Source organism: Phyllostomus discolor, chromosome 3 (assembly GCF_004126475.2).
Source record: "Phyllostomus discolor isolate MPI-MPIP mPhyDis1 chromosome 3, mPhyDis1.pri.v3, whole genome shotgun sequence".
NCBI lineage: Eukaryota > Metazoa > Chordata > Mammalia > Chiroptera > Phyllostomidae > Phyllostomus > Phyllostomus discolor.
The window spans coordinates 49196804-49212798 of record NC_040905.2 but is presented as its reverse complement, the minus strand read 5'-3'; the positions used below and the strand labels follow the sequence as shown (position 1 = coordinate 49212798).

Below are 15995 nucleotides of genomic sequence, written 5' to 3'. Positions count from 1 at the left end.
ACTTGACATATGGATATTGATCTCTGTTAAAAGGTTGCTATGTTATTTTCATTTTTATTCCTTTTACCCTAACATTTATGTCAAAGAAAAATACAATCTAAAAGTAGTTGCCTCATAAACTGCCAGCATAATAACTATTAAATAACATCTTTAAAATTCACTACGGAGCAATTTCTGTTATACTGACACTTAGAGAATAGGATTAATACTGGTTTTTAAATGGATGTTTACCAGGATTTTTAAAAATTCAAAATAGTTGTGTTTGAGATCTGTGCGCTTACCTATGGCACAGAGCATTCATATAAAAGGGCCCACCTATCAGATGAAAGCTGACAATGCACTGGAATAAAGTACTGGGCTGACCAAAAAGTCTATTTAGTTTTTTCCGTAAAATAAAAGATACATTCTTCATTTTCACTAATAACTTTGTTGATTTGGATATTTTGAGTACGTCAGCTGCCTCCTACGTGGTATAACACTGACTGTTCTCAGTAATGTCTCGATTTGATCACAATCAACTTCAACTGGTCTACTCGACCAGGGTACATCATCCAGGAATCTCCTGCACGAAACTCCACAAACCAGTTATGACGCGTTCAAACGGCTGCAGCACCTTCTCCACACACTGCACAATTTTTTTTTTTGGCTTTTTCAGTTGCTTTTTACCTTTCTTGAAATAATAAAGCATAATATGCTGAAAATGTTGCATATTTTCTTCCATCTTTAATATTAAAAGGGCTACACAAAATTTACCAATTTTGATAAGTTTTTTTAAATAAATGCATGCTGATATGATAGCTGTCACAATACAATCTGACAAAATTGCTTCAAATTAAGTTAAAGATAACTAAGCGATACTAGAGCCACACTATTGGAAAAAACCAATCGACCTTTTTGGCCAACCCAATACTAACTTATTTTATAGTTCTGCATTATCTAATACTGTAACTACCTATGTGTGGCTACTGAGCAGTTAAAAATGTGGCAGTGTGACTAAGAAGTTGAATTTTTAATTTTATTTAAATTAAAATCTGAAGTAGTGTAAAATATTTGTCCACTAAATATAATTTTGTTTTGATAGTACATTTTATTTCAACCACTGAATATTTAGCATCCACTGAAAATTGAGATGTGTTACAGTGTAATTTATACTAATAAGTGTACAATACAAGGTAGATTTTGAAGACTCGGTATAAAAAATGTAAATAACATAAATTTTTAATATTGAAAACATGCTGATACTTTTTTGAATATATCATATAAAGTATTAGAAAAATTGATTCCACCCATTCCTTTTTACCTTTTTAAAATATGACTGTTAGAACTTCTAAAATCCTATCTGTGGCTCACTATTATTTCTGTTGGACAGCATCATTATAATGACTTCATAGGTTTAAGGACCCCACAGGAAACAAATTAGAAACTCAGTAAGAAGTCTATATAATCTGCAAATTTCCTTATGTTTAGAAATGCCCTTCAAGGACACTATTACCTATAGTTACCTATGAGAAGAGTAGAATGGAGGATCTTCTTGTTTTACCTCATGAAGTTTTGAGAAATTAACTCTTCAAAGAAGTATGAATTACATCAATGATTTAAAATCTCTAAGAATGATGCTAATTAAAAATAGGAAATACAAATTATAGCCTTTGAAGCTATCTGCAGAGAAGTATTTAAAAGTCCAGAACCTTTAAAAAGGATTTCCCAGGAGCACGCAACGGGCAGTTAAATACTGCTCCTTTATCACCGCCCGCTGAATGCATGGGGAGGACACCCCGTCCACTGATTGTCTGGAAGTGTTTCCCTGTTTCTCTTAATATTATACTACATACACCAGCCATAAAAATATTCAGTCAAATAAAGAAAAGCTTTAGACAATTTTCAAATTAGTATTTATCATGAACATATTCTTAACATCTGATATAAGGCTGCATTAGCAACCAAAAGCTACAGATAACAGCCCAGCCACTTAAATATAGGAACTACTGCTGCAGTGTCTATGTGTTTGGGCAGGATTTGGTGGGATGGAAGACAACAAACAAGAATGCACTGGCTTGAGCAACTGCTGGTAGGCCATGTACCTGGACTGGGCCACCGCAGGAAACTAATAAAAGGACCAAAAAACTTGTCTATGTGAAGGCCCCCCTGTGGATTAACCCATCAGCACTAAGATGGTAGTGTCAGGCATAGGCTGAGGAGCTCACTGAGAAGCAGAACACAAGGCAATAGGTGGCACGCATTGTAATGTAGGAGACAATCTACAAATATCCAGAGGGGAAAAGATTCCAATCAGACACCTTAGGTGTATGGACAGAAACATACAAAGTAGACACACTGATATATTTACATCCCTCTGCAAAGCACAGTGCACATATATACAAGCACAAATGCTTTGAAATTATCTGAGGATCTAAAAACAGTAAGTCCTACAGAGTGACTGTTAATAGGACCTCTATAAATAAGGCCCTTGGAAAAAAGGACACCAAAAGCCCAAGACCCATGGGAGGACCATGGTACTGTGGAATGCTGGCTCCAGCACATTAATGGTTATACACAACCACTTCCCAAGAGGGATATGATTTTTTTCCACCCATTTTGTTAAACTACTGATTTTTGCAGATGCTGCTGGGGAGAGATGAGATTGGGAGTGAAGAAGAGGGACTGAAGAAGAGGGACATTCTCTTGATGGACCCATGTCCAAAACAAACAGGTAAAACTGCTTTTAGTAATATTTGATGTCCAAAATAGTATATTTGGACATGTAATCAATATAAAAATTAATGTTAGTTATTTTTTTTGTATTAAGTCTTCAAAATACAGATGTATTCCTGCATGTACATCAGATCTACTTGGTCAGAATCCTGTTAAGTGAAGGCCGGGAATCTATACTTTTAATAAACTTTCCAGGTAATCCCAAACATGTTTAAAAATAACTGTGCTAATGAATAAGTTTATTACTCCTTTCCTTACTCCCTCCAGGACTGGGTCTTCCACCTTTTGGTGAATGTTGTGAAGCTATATACTCTTTAATTTATGTAATTAGCTTATTAAAATGTACTAGAGTATAACTCTCTATTACCTTAGGAGAATGCCAAATGTGTAACCAATACCCAACTGGGGTAACTCAGTAAGATGTGTGTGTGTGTGTACACATATAATTTTTATATTTATGTTAACTGCAATTGTAACTAAATAATGCACTAACTATAATAAGTCTTAAAGTGATAAACCTCAGTTTTAAAGGCTTGGAAAGCTAGATAACCAGATAATACAATTATTTTTCTAGACTGATCTTCGAAAATTCCTTTGTGGGCAGCTACTAAGACATCAAAATTCAATACGTATAAGTTTGTAATCAAAATACTTCAATTAGAAAAAGCCTTTTCTGTGTTTTAAAGCTAGAATAAGGCATCCTGTTATTCAAATAAGACTATCTTCTTTACTTGGGATAAAGCTATACTGCAGAATTTTTAGTGAGCTGGATATAAAAAACAGTATTTACATAGCAGTATCCTCAAAAAGTGCTTTTCCATTAAGTTTCTAGAAACTACAGAAGTAAAATCTGAAGTTTACAAATTTATGACTTAACTACAATTAAACTGTATAATAAATAATAAACCTCAGACTCAATACAATATAATAGACCTCATTATACAATATAAAAGCCGTGTTACCAAATGCTACTGAAGAAAGAAAGACCATTTACTTGTTAGTTTTCCCATTCTGTGCAAGGCAAAGTCTCCTCTTCATCCTCTGACTCAGGGGATGCTTCTTTGATTCTTCGAAGGGCTTCATGGATGCTCCGTGTTAATGGGTCTGTGTCAGGCAGCAGCGTGAAGGATTCTCTCAAAACTTCCTTCTGTACCTTCTTCAATTTTACCCCCTTCCTTATTTGTGCCAAGATATTATTACTATCATCTTCATCAGGAAAAGGAGGCAGAGTTCGCTGTTCAACCTTTTTCAGATGAAAACTACCACGTTTCAAGGAAGCTAGCACCTCATCCATAGGTGAGCTCACTTTAAAAAAAGAAAGAGAACAATTACTGTTAGGATCGCACTTAAACTACAGTATAACCTCTAGACTTCAGGACTGTGATATCCCATGACATTGGAAAAACCATCTATAAAATGGACCATGAAGAAGTGTGAACAGAAAAGATTGCCAAAGTATGGGGGATCCATTATGCTTATAAAAAGAAATCCCAAGACTCAAATTCCATGTCAGGTATTATTTGGCATTTCTATCATTTCCCACGGGAGAGAAGGGAACAGACTGGGAGCTAGAAGGTGGTCTTTAGTAATAGCATGGATGAGGCCTCCAAAAATTTCTGTAGTGCAACAAACAGCCCAATCTAAATTCACACAATGACTGGGTTAACATGTTCAATTTTAAAAATTTTAATTTTGGTTTATTACAGTGACTTGTTTTCATTTAGTTGTTTTACACATGAAATTCTACTTGGGTTATAGTAAAAAATATTTCACAGCATGGTCTCTCAAATTAAAATGCAACATGCAAAATGTTTTATATGTTTTCCTTATGCAAGCTAAAGCTCCTTAAGGGCCAGGATTATTCTCTGTTCTTTTCAAAAATAGCTTTTAGGCAAAAATGACATGCAATAAACTGTACATATTACTCCCTGTTCTTCTTTGCTTCTTTATACAAAAAGTATACCAAGGTCCTCAATAAACCCATGACCAAAGGTTACACTGTCCTGCCAGTGTCATCCTAATGTGACAGTTCTGACCAGATGGCTTAAGCTTTCTGATGTGAATACCTTGTTTGTATTTCCAAGGTTTAAAATCAGACTTTCTTCACAAAAGGAGCCACATACTAAATATTACCACATACATCAACAATCACTTCAGAAGATATATTTTTAAAATATGTATCACAGCTAAAGGTACATATTTCTGTGTTTGTACACATTTATTGATGTGGGTTGGTAAGAATTCTGCCTTGCTGTGACCCTGAAAACCTACCTGCTATCAAATAATGTCCAAAAATAAAAGAATATTTTAAGCTTTGTAAGATACTATGAAATAAAAAATCCTTTGATTATGCTTCACTTTATTCAACAGACGAACATGAAAATTTCTTAATTTACCTCTCCTTCTCTGCAAACCTTCAGCAGTCTTCTTGAGCTTCTTCCTGGCACTGACCAGCTGGCTACTATCAAAGAGGTGTGCTGAAGGGGCACTCGCAGACTTAGGGATCCTCTTCTCGGTCCCCTCCATTCTAGGCAGACCTTTCTCCAGTGTCTCTGGGATACTGTCCTTAGCAACAGGCAGAGGTGGTGGTGGTGGTGGAGGGGGAGGAGGTGGTGGTGGGGGAGGTGGTGTTGGAGGAAGAGGTGGTGGGAGTGGATCTGTGGTACCAGAACCTGGTTCAAGGTCATTATTATTCAAAAGTGAAACAGAAACAGTGGGAGACTGTTCCGAGGTAACACCACTGAGAGGTAATGAAGTGTCTTCAAGTTGTACCAATGAAGTATCTTCAAGCTGTATGAGGCTCTGGGCTTCTGTTTTCTGTGATGACCCAAGCTTGCCTCTTCTTTCCTCTACCTCTTCACTTTTCTCTTCTACCTGCAGCACTCCTGGTACAGAGTCACATTGGTCCTCGCAGGGCACAGGACTGGTGGCACTCCTCCTTCTTGCATGAGCCAGCCGCAATCTGGTTGATTTAAGTATAACTTGACCTGGGTACCTCTAAAAAATCAGAAGTTATCATAACTGGTTAAATTATATTAAAACAACTTATGAACAAATGGCTATTTTCTCCCTCAAATGAAAGATGTTATTTGGAGATTTTGTCATTTTCACAGAAAATTATTTAATATATACAGAAAACCAGAGTACTTTTCAAACAGTTATCACCAAACTATTATTTGCTTATTATCAAATTCTTTATCAAGGTTTTGGATTCTCTTACTGACTTAAGCAACTATTCAGAATTACCATATGATTAAAAAAAGGTCTTTAATGCATGAAAGTATGCATTTAGATGAAAATATAAAAATAGCAATGTAAATTATACAACATAAATTATGTCAAATATATATATATATGCAGAAAGCTAAGGAACTATTATTAGCTTCTTAAATATATTTCCAGCTGTTTACAGATAAAATTTTTTGGAGTAGTAACTGATATACAGGACTCTAATACTATATTTTTACTATAATGAAATGCATTGAGTTAATGCATTTACTTAACTCAAGGCTTATCATTATATAGGACTAGTCCATCTATGCCCCCTCCCCCTTTTACTATTAATACTAAGAGGACTTTATCAAAAGCTTCCTTCACCTATAAGATGATCCCTCACCACAGACAGTGGAAGTAAGGCTCCTGAGCACCTTAACAACTAAAATCACTCAGCTTACACACAGTTAAAAGGAAATATTTGGCTGCCATGATATCAGTGTCCAGAGTCATGGGTTAGCTTAGTAGGAAAACTGCTGAGGCATTTCTCAGGCATGCTGACCCACCCTCTATTTCTGTCACTGGTCATTTCTATAGATTATTACCAGAGGTCGATGCTTGAAATGGAGTTGGTTATAAACTAATTAATTTTATAAAACTCAAGAGGAATCCAGGCTTCCCAGAGGCCTTGACCATTCATTAACTACTATACTGAAGTGGTAGGCCAAGGGTTACAAGAATATTAATTCTGGGAACAACTGGAGGAAAGGTAGCTATGTAATCAAACAACTAATTAAAAAATATAAAAGGATTGATATGATTATTTTCTAAATAACAAAGGGAAAAACTAAGTTTTCCTCATACAAATAAACTTATAATAGGAGTGTGTATGTAGCAATGAAAAACAATACAATGATCATACTTATATTACCTGTTTAAAAGTTCGAAGTCTATCCAGAGTTCTCTGTCTTTCTTGGCTAACCCAGGCACTTTTTCTTTCTTCTTCATCATGTAATTTTTCTCTCTTCTGGTAAGAAAATTAACAGTAATTTCATTATGATGTTTCCCATTTCTTTTTATTGCTAACAGGAAAAAAGAAGAGAGTTCTCCCAGTACATTAGTAATCTGGGTCATTCCAAAGAATGATATATTAAACAAATTTTTAAAAAAATTTGTTTGTTTTTAGAGAGAGGGGAAGGGAAGGACAAAGAGAGGGTGAGAAACATGAATGTGTGGTTGCCTCTCATGTGCCCCCTCTACTGAGGACCTGGCCCGAATCCCAGGCATGTGCCCTGACTAGGGATTGAACTGGCGACCCTTTGGTTTGCAGGCCACCACTCAAATCTACTGAGCCACATCAGGCAGGGCTAAACAAAATAGCAAAATTTATTTTTTTGCATTTACTCCCAATTAAAGATGTTTATTCTGTAAAATAGAATAAAATACTTAAACTAAAAAATGTTTCATCTTTGGGGTTCTGGCTTAACCAATTTTAGTATGAAATACTTGTAGCTGCTATATTCTGTTAACTCAAATAATGGATCTTAAAAATAAAATCAGCAACCACTTGGTCAGTAATTTACATATTACACATTAGTTCAACCAATATAGCCCGCAGTTGGGGGGGGGGGAGTACTTCCAGCACTATACATGAATCATTTGAATCAACTAGCTCAACTTATAGTTGACATTTATCTGCACAAAAATGAAAAATTTTTTCTTTGTCCCTGAATCACCTATAAGTTGTCTAACCTTTCTTCCATTTGTCTGCTGTCTTTTTCAAATTCAATTCTCCATTACTCTCTTTTCTGGTACCTCTTCCTTTTTTTCCACCAACCTGTCCTGGACAATATAAATTCTAATGGCAGTTTACTGCTATGTTTGCCTTGGATGATTATATCAAAATCTAAAGGATGTCTTGAATCTTCAGACTAAAGTGTACATGAATTTTCAGGAAACCCTCATACACAGAGATCAACTGGTAAAGTTACTAGATTTCTACAGTAAAGAAAGATTTTTAATGGATATCCAGGCAGAAAAATCAAGTCTCATAAGTGGGTGTGGATTGGGAGGTTTCTTCAGGCCTCTGTATTGCAACATTCAATACTATAAGACAGTGTGGTAAGAGTGTGGTAATGTCTCCAAAATTTAGATGAAGAGGAAATGTGACAGCATCATCCAGCCAAATTGTCCTTTATGTATAAAGGAAACAGACAACCATTCCCATAACATACCAGACTCAAAAAATACAGCAACCACAAAACTTTCCTGAAATAGTATCTTAATGAAATCTAATCATCTCCAAGATGAATCAAACTGAACTCACGAAAGGTTAAGTTGTGGCGGGGATTATGTACTGGATGGTGACAGAAGGCAACCCAAAGTGGGTGCTTGGTAACATTCTGTTTCTCAGTCTAGGTGCTGGTTATATAGGTATGTTCGTCTCATGAAAATTCTTCATGTTATATAATTATGAGCAATATACTTTTCTGTAGGTATATTATGTATATATTATGCTTCAAAACAATAAAAGGTTTTCATAACAGTATTTTTTTAAGAAGGTAAGAACAGACAATGATTAGTCAGGGCACATATCAGAACATGAAGGAAGTAGGTAGTATTAAAAGAAGCCATCATGAGCAAAATAACTGAAAAAGTTCTCATCAATTTCCATAAACTACAGCTTAAAAGCATGTATTCCAGGAGTACTTCCTTTATTATTTCTTTCCCCTTTTAAAAAAATCCTCAACCGAGAATATAAACATTTATTGACTTGAGAGAAGGAGAGAGAGGTAGAGAGAGAGAAAGAAAGAGAGAAAAGAGAGAAAAACACAGATATGAGAGAGAAATATCAGTCAGTTGCCTCTCATACGTGCTCTGACCTGGGATTGAACCTGGACCCTTATGGGTTGTACAGGATGATGCTACAATCAACCAACCCATCCAGCCAGGGCCCATGTGTACTTTCTTGAAGTGAAATTCATGAATTATGAATGAGTGTGGTTACATAAAACAAGAATGAATTTTTTAATGGGAAGATCTGATTTGTTTCCTGACCACCATTTCCCTTCTTTACCCAAAATGTCTGAGGTTAAAACAAAGTAATAACAAGTAATTTTACATTTATAACTATTTTTAGAGCTTATGATTAAATATTAAACCTCCATAAGTCTTACATATTTAATTTGCAAAGGTCTCTAGAAGAAATTTTTGAAACAATAAGTAGATCTAGGGATCTACATTTTAAATAATCTACCACCCAACTGTTGAAAAGGTGGTATAAAGCTAGCTTGGAAAAACAATGATTTAGCCTGATCTAAGCCAAGTTTCATTTTCCACTATTTATACATATTAAAGATGACTAGATAATTAAAAATCCATTCTCCCAGACAATGAGGAATTCCACCCAAAGTTGGCTTTAGGCAAATGACATTACACATATATGACATTTATCTTTGAGATTCCCCCAAGTATCCATTTCCTCATTTTTACTCCTCTTTGTCCCATAAAACTCTCTGAGAAAGGATTTAATATTCATTCTAAAAGTAATTAGTTATGCTATCCACCAAAGTATTAGCCTTTTATCAGAAGCCAAAGTCTTCATGTAATAAGGAACAAATTCTAAGGGATCAATAGCAAGCTGATAGTGTCGGTGCTGATGGTAACAGTAGAGGGCATTCTGACACATGTGTTCTGCTAAGTCTACCTTCCTTATAAACCAGTTTCTGACCCATGAAAGTAGTAAAAAACAGAATTGAAATAATTACCTATTTCTAGCTGCTAAGAAAAAGAAGAATCATACAGTTAATGGGTAGTTTGGCTACTTTCAATTGCTTAAAATCAAAAGTAAGAGGCTTCAGCTAACATGTGCCAAAATAAGCTTAAGTGATAATATTGACAAATTTGGCCTTGTGTGTTAAACTGAAGAAAACTTGTAAGTAAGCATATACAGTGATGTGGTCATGTCATCACTACTACTGTTTAATGAAATATAAATCAATCATGTTGACTAACCTAAGATGGGTCTGAAAAGACTACTATAAGAATAATATACTGAAGGCATGACGAAATACAAAAAATACCAGGAGTGGAAGGTTTTGAAAAAACTAATAATCCCAAAGCAGGGCCACACTGCCAATAGAGGGGAACTTCTTCAACCTGACAGACAACGTTAACAAAAACCCTACAGCTAATACCATACTTAATAGTTAGAAACTGGAAGCTTTCTTGTTGAGAACATGGAAAGACAAAGATGTCCCCTCTGATCACTCCTTTTCAGCACTGTATTAGAAGTCCTAGCTAATGCACAGAAAAACAAAAACAGGTATATAGACTGGGAAAGAAGATATAAAACTCTTATTTGCAGGAGACATCACTGTCTACACAGAAAATTTGAAAGAACTGACACAGGAAAAACAAAAAGGAAGAAAAGAAAAAGAAAACTGGAAATAATAAGTGATTATAGCAAAGTTGCAGGATACAAGGTTGACATATAAAAGTCAACTGCTTTCCAATGTACCAGTGAAGAACAACTGGAATTTGAAATTAAAAACTATTACATGATATACCAACAAAAAAAAAAAAAAGAGAAGAGAAGGGGAACTATATAAATGGAGCTATATTCCTTGTTCATGGGTAGATAAGACTCAATGTTGTTACAGTGTCTGTTATTCCCAATTTGATCTACAGATTCAATGCAATCTTAATCAAAACCCCAGCTGCTTATTTTATGGTTACTGACAAGCTGATTCTAAAGTTTCTTTACAGAGGACTTTCAGTCAAGACGGTGCTGTAGGTGGATATATCTTACCTCTTCACACAACCACATCAATATTACAACTAAAATACAGAACCATCACTCAGAACCATCAGAAACTGAGTTGAATGGCAATCTGACAACTACGGAATTAAAGAAACTACATCCATCCACACTGGTAGGAGGAGAACAGACGCAGAACAGGCTGGTCCCACAACCATGTGTGGTGGATAAAAATTCAGGAGTAATATCTCAGGAGAAAGAAGTCTCAAACCCAAACAAGGTCCCCAGCCCAGGAAAGTAAGTTCCGACAACTTCTGGCTGCAAAAACCAATGGGGGTTGAGTTGGTGGAAGAAACTTCTGGAGCCCCAAGCAGTTGCTCTTAAAGAGCCCACATGTGGACTTACTAAGACTCACTCCTTCTGAACTTCAGCAATGGGGTAGTAGCTTGTAAGGCACCAGTAGCATATTGGGAAAAACTGAACTACCTGTGATCAAGGCAAGCAGAGGCCATTGTCCCTTTTCTAAACACTCCCCACACACAGCCACAGAGCTGGCAAGCTGGTGCCATGTCTGAGACTCCATTAATGTAACACTGTTTGACCCACCTGGAAGATTCAGAAAGACTCTACCCCACCCAATTTATGGGACCACCCAAGCATCTTTTCCATATGAATGGCTGGTTTTGGCTCCTGCTTCACAACTTCCTACACCTTCTCAAATGAGGAAGGGCTGGCCTCAGTGAGCCCCAGGCCCAGCACCAGCAGCAGTCAGCCTAGATTTCACAGCTTGGCTATGCTTGGGTATCTCCAACCCTAGCACAAGTAACAGTTACCTGAGACTGTTTTATGGCTCAGGCAGGGTGGCCCTGGGTAAATCACAGGTGGAGGCTGACCTTGGCCTACTCTACCTGGAAAACCCCAGGGCCAGTGCACCCAGTGGACAGCTACAGACCAGGCCATGTCAGAGCACTACGACCCTGCCTTTGCACAGCTTATCCTCCTTGGAGGATGGAGGCTGGTGGTCGGTGGTCACAGCCAATCCTTGCATCTGACTGATCTGGGTAAATCCCTCCTGTTGATCTCATATAGCAACTGAGGCTAAACTACAAGAGGAGGGTGTAATCAGCCCACACAAAGGGCACAGCTTAGTACTCAGCTTGATGATAGGGGAGGCCATCCAACTGGACCTTACAGGGTACCTACTACCTTAGGCCACACTACCAAGTCACAGAGTCAAAGCAGCTCTACTGGATACATAAAAACACAGGGAGGCTACCATAACTAGGAGACAAAGAAACATGGCCCAAATGAAAGAACAGATCAAAACTCCAGAAAAAGAGCTAAACAAAATGGAGATAATCTATCAGATGCCAAGTTCAAAACATTTTTAAGGATGCTCAAGAACTTAGTGAGGACCTCAACAGTATAAAAAAGATCCAGTCAGAAAAAAAGGATACATTAACTGAAATAAAAAAACAATTTACAGGGAAACAACAGTAGAGTGGATGAAGCTGAGAATCAAATCAATGATTTGGAACATAAGGGAACAAAAAACAACCAATTAGGACAAGAATAAAATAAGAATCCAAAAAAAATGAAGACAGTGTAAGCAGCTTTTGGGACAACTTCAAGAATATCAACATTTGCATCATGGGGTACCAAGAAGGAGAAAAGAAAGAGCAAAAAAGAGACAGACTGGAAATCTATCTGAAAAAATAATTAAAGAAAACTTCCCTAAAAATAATGAAAGAAATAGACATGTAAGTCAAGGAATCATAGAGAGTCCCAAACAGATGGATGCAAAGAGGCCCACTTGAAGACACATCATTATTAAAATGCCAAAAGTTAAAGCTAAATAGAGAATCTTAAAAGCAGCAAGGGAATAGCAGTTAGTTACCTACTGGAGAGTTCCTATAAGACTGTCAGCTGATTTCTCTAAAGAAACTTTGTAGGCTGGAAGGGATTGCCAAGAAATATTCAAAATCATGAAAAGCAGAGACCTATAGCTAAGATTGCTCTATCCAGCAAAGCTGTCACTTAGAATTGAAGCACAAATAAAGAGCTTCTGAGGCAAGAAAAAACTAAAGGAGTTCACCATCATCAAATCCTGATTATATGAAATGTTAAGGGAGTTACTTAAGAAAAATAAAGTCAAATCCATGAACAATAAAATGATAATAGTACGTACTTATCAACAAATGAATCTAAAAACTAAACTAAGCAAAGACGAACAGAGACAGATCCATTGATGCAGAGAAAATTTTTATGGTTGCGAAATGGGAAGAGGGCATGGGGAATGGTTGAAGAGGTGAGGATTAAGAAGTACAAATAGATAGTTACAGAATAGCCACAGGGATGTAGTGTACAGTATAGAGAATGGAGAAGCCAAAGAACTTACACACAAGACCCATGGACATGAACAATGGTGGGGGGAATTGCCTGAGGGAGTGAAGGTTGCTGGGAGGAGTGAGGCAAAGGGGGAAAAATTGTGATAACTGTAATAGCATAATCAATAAAATATAAGTTAAAAATGCTTCTTTATAGAGGCAAAGACTTACATCTATGGAATAGAATACAGTGCTCAAAAAAAGACCCACACAAATATCATTAACTGATCTTTAACAAGGAGCAAAGGCCATTCAATGGAGAGTGGACAGGTTTTTCAACAAATGGTACTAGAACTACTAGAAATCCAAATGCAAACAAATAAAAAAAAGTTTATCCACAGACCTTACGCCCTCCAAACTCACTCAAATATACTCAAATGGATCACACACCTAAATGCAAAACTGTAAAGCTCCTCAAATATAATTAGGAAAGAAATATGATGACTTTTTAGATAGAACATCAAAGGTACAACCCACAAAAGAAAATGTGGTTAAATTGGACTTTATAAAAATTAAGAAGTTTTGCCCTGTGAGAGATACTCAAGCGAATGAAAAGGCAGGGCATAGATTTGGAGAAGATATTTGCAAAAGACATATCTGATAAAGGACTATTATAAAGCATAAAAAATTCTTTTTTATAAAGATTTTATTTATTTACTTTTAGACAGAGGGGAAGAGAAAGAGAAAGAGAAGGAGAGAAGCATCAATGTGTGGTTGCCTCTCATGAGCCTCCTACTGGGTACCTAACCTGCAACCCAGGCATGTGCCCTGATTGGGAATTGAACTGGAGACCCTTTGGTTTCCAGGTTGGCGCTCAAACCACTAAGCCACACAGCCAGGGCAAAAAAATTCTTTAAATACTTTTTTTAAAGTCTCAGTTAAAAAATGAACAAAGGATCTGAACAGACACTTCACCAAAGAATATACACAGGTAACAAATAAGTATCATGAAAAAATGTTCAGCGTCATATGCCGTTAGGAAATTGCAAACTGAAACAACCATGAGATACCACTACACATCTATTGTAATGGCTAAAATCCAAAACACTGACAACACCAAATGCTGGTGAGAATGTAGAGCAACAGGAACTCTTATTCATTGCTGTGAGAATGCAAAATGGTACAGATGCTTTGGAAAACAATTTGGCAATTTCTTACCAAATTAAATATTCTTGCCATATGATCCAGTAATCATGCCCCTTAGTAATTTACCCAAGAGTTTAAAACTTATGTACATGTAAGTATCTGTATGGTATTGACAAGAGCTTTACTCATAATTACCAAACCTTGGAAGCAACCAACAGTAGATGAATGCATAAAGTGTGGTATATCCAGGGAACAGAATATTACTAAGTGCCAAAAACAAATGAGTTATCAAGTCATGAATACATGAAAGAACCTTAAAGTATTTTACTAACCTAATAAGCCAATATGAAAAGCTACCTACTGTATGTTTCCAATTAAACATTTTGGAATAAAAAACTTGGAGAGAGTAAAAATTACCAGTGGTTTGGGGACAGAAAGAGGCATGCACAGAAGATTTTTAAGGCAATGAAAATATTCCATATGATACTACTAATGGTGAATTTGTGCCATTATACATTTGTCAAAACCAACAGAATGGGTACACCAGGAATGAATTCTAATGTAAACTGTGGACTTTGGGTGATAATTATGTGTTAATGTTGGTTCACTGATTGTAACAGACGTACCATGCTTGTATGGGTTTTGACTAATAGAAAAGCTGCACGTGTCTGCTTTATGCCAAAAGTGCTCTAAATTATACAATATGTGCATATATATATAGTGAACTAATGCTCATGTCTATAGTAAAAGCATTTTAAAATTCTCTATTTTATTCACTTTGATACATGTAAAAATCGAAGTTTTACTCTAAGTCTCCAAGAACCCAAACTTACTAGTTGTACTGTGTGATGGGTTCTATATTCCTCTTCACTCCGAAGGCGCTGCTGGAATTTTTCATTGTGTTTTGCAATACAAATTTCCTATAAATACATAAAACGTGTTTTAATATAAGTGAAACATATTAAATACAATCCAGTGATTATATAATGTATTTTTCAGACCATAAGATGCACCTAGGTTTTAGAAGAGGAAAATAGGAAAAAAAAATTTTTGAAGCAAAAAATGTGGTAAAATAGTCAATAACATAAATAACATAATATTTTACCAATGTAATGTAAACAGAACTCAACAGCAGCATTAACCATTATTCCTCCCAAATGTGGGAGGGGAAGGTGCTTCTTATAGTCTGAAAAATACAGTATATATACTTATATTTAATATTAAATACAATCCAGTAATTACTTGATTAAGTTAAATTTTAATCTTAACATATACCTAGACAGCAAAATACCAAGTAAACCACCTCTGGTTTCTCATTAGGAATTCTGAAGCTGCATAAGCCAAATCATGAAGATCTTAAAAAGAACTCTTCTATCAAACTATTAAACTTCTCTGACCCTCCTCACTTCTATTCTTTTTTTGGAGGGAGAGGAATGGGGCAAGGTAGAATGGAAAGGAGTGTCCTTACATAATGTCAAAGGTCTCTTTCAGCTCTCAAGTCTGTGCTCTGTGGCCAGAGGATTCTAAGTCTTATTGTACTCTTTAAACTGTCTGGGCAAAAAGGATATACAACTCTTGGTTTAAAGCTTGTATTGTTAAGCTCTGTTTGATGACTTAAAGAACATGATTTTGCCCAGAATGGTTTAATCCATATCATGAAATCTCAAAACTTCTGGGCACAGACTTGAGAACTAAAAGAGACCTTAAAGACTAGAATGTCAGAAGTATAAAGAAAATATAGGTATGCTGTTTCTAATCACATGAAAATAAAAACATAACAATAAAATGGGATATATGTGCTTCTTTAAAAATAATGCACTATTATCTGGCAACTTTTT

The 15995-nt window shown here is 36.0% G+C and overlaps 1 protein-coding gene across 2 annotated transcripts in view; it reads right to left on the bottom strand.

Moving 5' to 3' along the window:
- JMY (junction mediating and regulatory protein, p53 cofactor) overlaps positions 1–15995 on the bottom strand; it is a 101868-nt gene that overhangs the window by 5566 nt on the left and 80307 nt on the right. The window contains exons 7-10 of one of the 2 annotated variants that reach the window (XM_036020457.1): positions 14991–15077; positions 6857–6952; positions 5109–5709; positions 3700–4017 (exon numbers count right to left, since the gene is read on the bottom strand). In XM_036020457.1, coding sequence (XP_035876350.1) covers positions 3710–4017; positions 5109–5709; positions 6857–6952; positions 14991–15077 — 1092 coding nt within the window. In that variant the 3' untranslated portion in view covers positions 3700–3709. The remainder of the gene's footprint in view (positions 1–3699; positions 4018–5108; positions 5710–6856; positions 6953–14990; positions 15078–15995) is intronic. The other variant, XM_028507524.2, reaches the window with a different exon arrangement.